Genomic DNA, 8,184 nt, shown 5'->3' with positions numbered 1-8,184 from the left:
GAGGTGTGATTACTTTCCTCCTCTGAGCACCAGTGATCTGAGGGTTCAGTGTGTGTTGTGTGTGTGTGTGTGTGTGTGTGTGTGTGTGTGTGTGTGTGTGTGTGTGTGTGTGTGTGTGTGTGTGTTTGGTTGGTGATCGGAGCAGCCTGGTGCTGCGTATTGTGTGGTGCAATTCACGGATGATGTCTCCAGATGAATGCCCCCATTCACAATTACAGCTCCTCCATTAGCTGCAGCGCCGCTCGCCGCCTTGTTGTTGTCTTTTCTTCGTCTCTGCGAGGAGGAAAAAAAAAAAAAAGCAATTAAAAGCAGGACAAAAACAAGATAGAGGAACACAAGCAGAGTACCTGGAGAAAGAGGGGAAGAAAAGAGAACATGAAGGGTCTCTGGCTGCGTCCGCATGCGGAGGGGATTCTCGCTAGTTTTCCTTCCCTGAACTTTTCAGGCTAAATTACATCTCCTCCTAAGTGGCTCGCACAACTAATCAGCGCTGCAAGTTTATTCCTCGTTTTGCCGCGAGTTTCATAAATGATGTGCTTTAGGTTCTTTGGGTGTAAAGGTCAAGGGTGTTGTTTGAGGAATAGTTCAGAAACCATTAATATTTGTATTTTTCCTTCTCAGGAAGAAAACAGTTTAGAATGAAACTTTGAATTAGAGCGAAGGTAAACCATTGGGGCTGGTTCTTCAAGCTACATTTCTGCAGAAAAAGGAAGAAATATGTATATTAAATCAATAAATACAGTCCTATTTAATAAATTACTGACAAATTAATTTATTTTAGTAACTATACCGCTAAATGAAATGCATCATAAAAATTAATTACGCACAGAGGGATGTTTGAGAGACTTTATTTATGTTAATTGTAATGATTTTTCCACGTCCAAGTAATGAAAACATGACTTTTAAAATCAGAATATTACATCAGACCGGTAAAAAAATATACATATATTTTAAAAACATAAACATGGACTTCAAGAAAATCATATTTCATACCCGCATGAAGGTTGTTATTTTCAAAAGTTGCTTTTAATCTGACATACAAGACTCATGGAGACATATGTTCTGGTTTACTGAATATGACTTCATATAATGTCCTTTTAGAACATTTTTCTCACTTTATGTTGAGGAAATTCTGCGGAACAGGATTAAACAGATAACCCAATGAACAATAATGATATTTATATTTCCACTTGTTGATCAACTCTAAACTTAAAATGTTAACTTCTACTTTTTGATGCATCATAAAATTTAGGAAATTTTCATTGGGACTGAAGATTTACACTGTAACAAAGCAGTTTCCTTTAAAGACTAATTATGACACCAATAATCAAACTATCGATCAAGTTTATTACCGCAAAAAAGCAATTTGAAGTGCTTTACATCATGAAAATTAAAAAAAATAAAAGTCATAAAAACATCCTACGGTCACCAAAAGAGAAACCAGTAACAGACATTACATTTTGTCGATTGCCATAATCAAAATCTTCGATACACATCAGATATATTGATCAATGTTCAAAAGCAACTCTAAACAGATCAGGTTTTTTAGCCTTGATTTAAAAGAACTCAGTGTTTCGGCTGTTTTGCAGTTTTTGCTGTTTACAAACATTTTCAATGTGTAACATGCAGTTCAAATCAAATAACTTTAAGGAATTATTTACCTAAAATAAGCTCTTATATTTTGCTGAAAAGTCACTTGTAAGTTAGTTTTGTCTCATTTCAAGTAGTTTTAAGATATTTGCACCAGAAACTCGACCAAAATGACTTGGTAAGATTTTGTGTTTCTTGTAGAGTTGAGCTGCATTATGAATTCTCCGTTCTTCTGTGTTGTGTCTCAGAGGGGCCCCTGCGGAGCGTCGTGTCCATGGGGGGCCGTCACCTGGTCCCTCACGGTGGGCTCTACCGGAGGGACCGCTCCCCTCCTCTGGACGTGCTGCAGTGGGTCTTCCACATGGAGAGGGACAGGAAAGTACGAGCTAGCGACATCACTTTGCCAACCAAACACAAGGTACAGTACTGTACACAGAGGTAAAGCATCTCACACACACCACACATACACGCTGTGATTTACTGTTCCAATAAATCACTGGAGCCGCCTAATTTCCTATGGATTTCAATTTCCCCCTGGACATATCTGCATTGATCAACTTCAGGTGTGAGGATGTGCCAGGCGTCGCTCACGGTGACACTGAAGAATGGCTCTCAGATCTCTGCCATACGGCTCAACGTATGTGTGTGTGTGTGTGCGCGTGTGTGTGTTGGGGTATAACTGTAGGATTTGTGCGCATGCAGCGTTTCTGTTCAGCTCCGTCGTCACCGGCGAGGCGTTCAGGAGACAAATCCTCGACTCTGGGTAATAGGATCTGAAAATGTCAGAGATAGAGGATCAGACGTATCGAGACTCCAGATACTGTTACTGCGATCAGATCGTCTTCTGTTCAGATCACGAGGAACAATTAAACATCCAGATCAGACCAGCGTCGTAACCAGCAAGTTTCAATGGATGCAATCCAGACGCCCATCTTTTATCGCCTTCTGTCTTTGTCATTGCTGCATTATTAAACCAATTGTAGCGCTGATAAAAGTTTGCCTGTAGATGAAAGGTGTGTGTGTGTGTGTGTGTGTGTGTGTGTGTGTGTGTGTGTGTGTGTGTGTGTGGGTGTGTGTGTGTGTGTGTGTGTGTGTGTGTGTGTGTGTGTGTGTGTGTGTGTGTGTGTGTGTGTGTGTGTGTGTGTGTGCGTGTGCTTCTGGCTGACATGTCCTTGCAGAGGTGCATGCTCCTCTGGGCCTGTAGATGAGTTTTGAGCCGGTGTTAGGAGGCGGCGACGAGGCCTGACAACGTCTTTACCCCGAGTTCCTCCCCTGGAGGCAGATCTGAATGGATTGTAGGAGCAAGGAGGAGAAATAAATTGGAGAAAAGGATAAATCAATGCTTGGCAGAGAGGCAAACAGACCTTCCAACCCCCCAGTCCACACGTACGCACAAGCACACACACACACAGGTTCCACAGCGTGGCTTTTTTTTTTCTTCCTTGGGCTGTATTGGATTGGTATGCAGAGCTGAAGAGAGACACTCAGAAAAAGACTTGGCCTACAAATGATGTCCTTTGTTTGATCCATTACGTTGGAGGGGGTTGGGGGGGTTGTTGGTGGGCTGGTGTGTGTGTGTGTGTATTAAGGGGTGAAGGGGGGGTCCCACTGAGATAGTAGAGGAGCTGAGAAACAAATAGTACATCTGAATGGGAGCATATCCTTCTTCCTGGGAGAGAGACAGAGAGAGCACAGAGGTGTTCTGTTTATTGCACAGCTTAAAGATTGTTTGAAATGTCCTAATAAAGCTTTTAATCTTAGCAGTTATTTGCTTCCCTGTTGCATGTGATTTTTCTTTGCTTGCCACTCACTGCGTTTCAATCACAAATGTGCGCAAAGACTGTAAATATTCCACTAATGTCGAAAAAACACAATTTTGCAATTGAAGTGTTTCTATTAAGTAAGAAACACAATTAAAATCACACGTGAATACGTTTGTCCACGCGATAATCATTAAAAACCACGCCGTCCCATCGTCCTCCAATCACTTTCTGTCATCTTCTTCTTCATGGTTTGCACCAGTGGCAACATCCGGTTGTTGATCATGTGACTCATGTGATGCCAACAAAACCTTTTCATTGCTGTTTTGCAAAATAAACTAGGTTTAGGTAAACTAGGATTTATCGACCAGCCAATTTATCGGTGCCTATTTCCTTCATTTTGGGAGATCGGTGATTGGCCGGTTTTTACATGTGAACCCGATCTTATCCACCGATGTTATCAACCTCAGCAAAGGTCTAAAAAATCAACCACTGTGCTTTTCTTTTCTCCCGTGAGAGAGGTTTGGCTGACACACCGGCCGACCAGCTCATGTCTGCACATTTACAGTTAACAATAGTCACTCCATTGTTGCCAATTCAGTAACTTTCTTAATATATTGATCAACATTTCAGACAAAAAACTGGTATCGGCCAAAATCAAAATCAGTAAGTTAGGCTTTTTAATAGAAAGGTAATCGGCGATCGGCCAGAAAACTGCAATCGGTGCATCCCTCAAACAAACCAATTTTGATATAGCAAATAAAATAAAATAAAATCTCATCCAATGCCAAAAGTTTTTTTATGGTGAAACTAGAGCTTTTTCTAAATTCCTGTCACCTTTAAGTAAATTTCTTTTTGAAATGTCAAATTTCAAAAAATAAATGTCGGCTACTGATTAGAGAAAATTTCCAACTATTTCAGGTTGATCAAGATAAATACTGTCTGATTCCTGTCATCAGTCTGTTTCTGTTGGCGTGTGTGTTGCACAAGAAGTTTAGAAAATCGTGCAAAATTACCAACAAAAACCAAAATTAATCTTAACGACAGCTTTCCTTTATTTGTAATAATGTCAATATGTGGAAAAACAACTATTTTTGTTCATTTAAAACCTGAACAGTGGTAAATATGACGAGGTGTTTAAACAATCTGTACTTTAATGGTGAATGGAAACAACATACATTTTAATCAAAAGTACGACTAAATATGTTTGCTTTAAGATGGACTGTGCACCGACAACTTTAGTTTGTTCTCTTAAGAAAAAAAAAGTGATTTGAAACAACATGAAGCAGGATGTCCAACCGGCAGCAGCAGCTCCTCAGAGATGACGCTGACCTGAGAGGAAGATTCACACAAGAGAACAGAGTTTAAGTTGGTTTAGAAAAAATATCCATGAATAACATTACAACAACAACAACAACAACAAATTGGTGAGTGATACAAAAACTTCTGAATTTCTGTATTTTTGTTTACAAGCTAACATAAAGCTCATCTGGTAAAAATGCTGAGTTTTCTTCTTCATGCTCTTCACTCACAAAAGTCTACAGTTATCGGTTTACAGCAGTTAGTCAAGAAAGCATACTTGTAAACTATATAGGTAGGTATAGGTATTGAATAAATCAGAACATGCATTCAGATGAAATCGGATTCAAAATACCTTTTGAAAAAGCATCACAACTGACAGATATAAAGTCTTAAAAACATTAAGTTGATACGTACACCGCAAAAACACAAAGTCTTGCAAAGTAATTTTGGTCTAATTTCTAATGCAAATATCTTAGTACACTGGAAATAATACAAAACTGGCTCATAAGAAATATGTGCTTTTTTACTTTCAGTAATTCCTTAATATCTTGTTATAAATGAAACAATCTGCCAGTGGAACTAGCATTTTTTTTCATCATAAATACAAAAGATGCTAGCCTGAAATACAGCACGTCCTCTAACACACACAGTATATTATTAGTGCAGTCATTTTGTTCACGGACAATAAATCACTCATCAGCCGTAAGCTGCTCTTTATATTTCTGCTAACTAGCAACTGTTAACACTTTATAACCAGCGATCATGTAAAAACAGCGCATAAAGCTGCCAGAACTTGTCGTAAACCCTTCTCACTTGCTTCTTAAATATGGATCTAATTGTATGAGCCCCCTGCTGAGGTTATCAGACCATTTTCACTCTCAAAACAGACTCTTAAAATGCAATCAAATCTCAACTTCAACCTCCCTCTAATTATTTATGCAGCAATTTTTTCCCCATCACCGCTCTGCTCTGTCTGCGCTCCAACACTCTGTCTCTATCTCTCATTTTTTATTTTTTTTTTCCAAGACATGCACCACTCTGAGCTCTTCACACCCCGTTTAGATTAGCTTGGGAGTTCTCTCTCTCTTTTTTTTTTTCCAGCGTTTCTTTTTATAGTTTGGTCGCTCGTACTGTACTCCCTGCTGTGCTTCTATTTTCATGAATGCTGTGAGAAATAATTGAAAGCGCCGTGTTCGGCGCCGTCTGTTGCAGCTCTCCCACTTGCTCATGCCTTGTAAATACTGTATCGCTAAAACCCCCGCTGAAAAGCTGCCAGTTCGGGAATCCTCACAACTCTGAGAGAGACAGAGAGAGAGATGTCAACGCTCACTGAAAACTTGAGCCAAGATCACATTGTTACCGCGAGCTGAACGCTGCTCCTGTTGGACGGAGCTTGTTCAGCTGCTTGTCCTTGTCGATTTTTCTTTTTTTTTACTGTGAAACTAAATTCTCTGTGAATGTCTTTTTCTCTGTGTTTGCTCGAAAATTTCTCACCCGTGACTTCTACGCAAAGCGGCAGAAGCATGTCAGAGGAGTCGTGACTCCTGCTGTAAGCCACGCTGTGTAGCAGATGGAAGACATCAAGGAATCTTAACAGGAACGAATGTTATGTGTGTGCGTGTGTGTGTGTGTGTGTGTAGAGGAGCTTTCCAGAAAATGACCTATGCCCCGGCTGCCGCCAGGTGTGTGGGTGGAACTCTAAGGGAACGAAAGCCCCTCACCTTTACCAGTGTGGGTCTAATAATGTTGAGCACTGATACTTATGGCAGGAGTGTGAAACTCATTTTCATTTTTGGGTCATGTCAAGATCCTGGATGTACTCAGAGGGCCGGTTGTAGCAGAATGTATTGATAAAACTGTTAAAATATTAATAAATATCTCTTTCTGCATTTGTTGAGTGCTTCTCGAAATTAAATATTGAGCATATTTTTATGTTAATGTACTTTGATGGCATGCAGAATTAAAAAAAATGCTTTGATTTGGTTGATAAGATCATATTTAAGAGCAGTGGTGTTCAAGTGTTTTTGCCCTGTGGGCCAAAACTGGCAGATTTAAACTACGTCTTTAAATTAAAGACGTAAAAATTAGTTTGATTTTCTTTATTTTGTTTTTGTATCTGCTCAATAATAAACATTTTAATGAAATCTGCGTATCAGTAAAGATCCAAAACATGAAAAACTGTTGACTTATTAAAAGAAAAATGGACAACTTCCACATGAACTGTTTTCTGTTTTAGTGGCCACTTTTTTACTGTTCTAATCTTGTGGTCAGGGGTTGAAAAATCATATCAAGAGTCACAAATGGCCCCCGAACCACACTTTGAACACTCCTGCTTTTATAATCCAGAGGACCACATGAAAAATTACACTGGGCCGGATTTGGCCCCTGAGCCTCGAGTTTGACACATAACTTACGATGCCCTAACCTCTTCTGCTTTATCTAGCTGTTGCATGGAAAGCAGTAAAATAATCTCCACAGTATTTCTAGTTCTGAAACTGGCACATGCCACTCACACTGCCTGCTTTAATGTGAAACATCTCTTCCATGATCCAGATGTCGGAAACTACGGGAGGCAGAACGACGAGCTTCAGCCTCATTGAGCCCCCGACGTGGAGGGAGGCTTTGAAGGTTTGTAAACTGCAGCGCGTTTTTGAATTTTTTTGGATGAGATGCGGGAAAATATTTTTCAATCAGACAAATATGTTTTCATGTGAGGCACACCTGGCAGGAAGCCCGCTTGGCCACTAAGATGTATGTTTGTTTTGTTTTTTTTTCTTATGTCACATATGTTGATGTCTACAGCTGGAACGGTTACTAAAGCTGGCAAATATTTTGACAGTTATTCAGTTCATAAAATCAATGTTTTCATCCCACAAATATGTAGCTGTGGCTTTTAGGTTTCATATGTTGCTCATTGTTGGCAGGAAAAATCTCACTGCATGAATGGCAGCCTGGGTCTAATGCTAGATTAATATTTATTCATATAGAACTTTCTAGAAACATAGAGAAGCTTAGATAGATAGATAGATAGATAGATAGATAGATAGATAGATAGATAGATAGATAGATAGATAGATAGATACTTTTGTGAACCTACACTAACTGCCTAGTAGGTGGCAGTGTGTTAAGTGAGGCTTTTACGCTAGCGTAGCATCAACACACAAGTAAATTGAAGCGTTAACTATTACTTGAAAGAATTGGCTGTATAGAGAAAGAAGTGATTTAAAACTGGAGATGCTTAAATAAAGCATCAACTCCTTAAAAATACCAAAATTTGGATTTCGATAATGAATCAGAGGAAAACACTTTAATATATTTCAGCACCTTTCATGCAGGGCCATGTTTTAAACGATTCAACACCAACAAACTGATTCTTAGTTGCTGGTGGCGCCCTCTATACATTCTGCCCTGGGTAGTGAGCCATATCAGAAACCACTGCTCTTAGTAAGATTTGTTAGTTAAATGTGTCTGCTCGTCCTTAAAAACTCTTGTATTCATGTATCTAAACTTAAGGCCTTAAAATGTCTTAAAT

The 8,184-nt window shown here is 39.4% G+C and overlaps 1 protein-coding gene across 1 annotated transcript in view; it reads left to right on the top strand.

Moving 5' to 3' along the window:
• The window catches only part of LOC106914347 (furin-like protease kpc-1), a 229,017-nt gene that overhangs the window by 215,164 nt on the left and 5,669 nt on the right, over positions 1–8,184 (top strand). Inside the window, exons 18-19 of the mRNA XM_088013796.1 lie at positions 1,839–2,008; positions 7,206–7,280. Coding sequence (XP_087869922.1) covers positions 1,839–2,008; positions 7,206–7,280 — 245 coding nt within the window. The remainder of the gene's footprint in view (positions 1–1,838; positions 2,009–7,205; positions 7,281–8,184) is intronic.

Source organism: Poecilia mexicana, unplaced genomic scaffold, assembly GCF_051168715.1.
Source record: "Poecilia mexicana isolate PSO_F unplaced genomic scaffold, ASM5116871v1 scaffold_16, whole genome shotgun sequence".
In the NCBI taxonomy this organism is placed as follows: Eukaryota; Metazoa; Chordata; class Actinopteri; order Cyprinodontiformes; family Poeciliidae; genus Poecilia; species Poecilia mexicana.
This window is presented reverse-complemented; position numbering and strand designations above follow the sequence as displayed.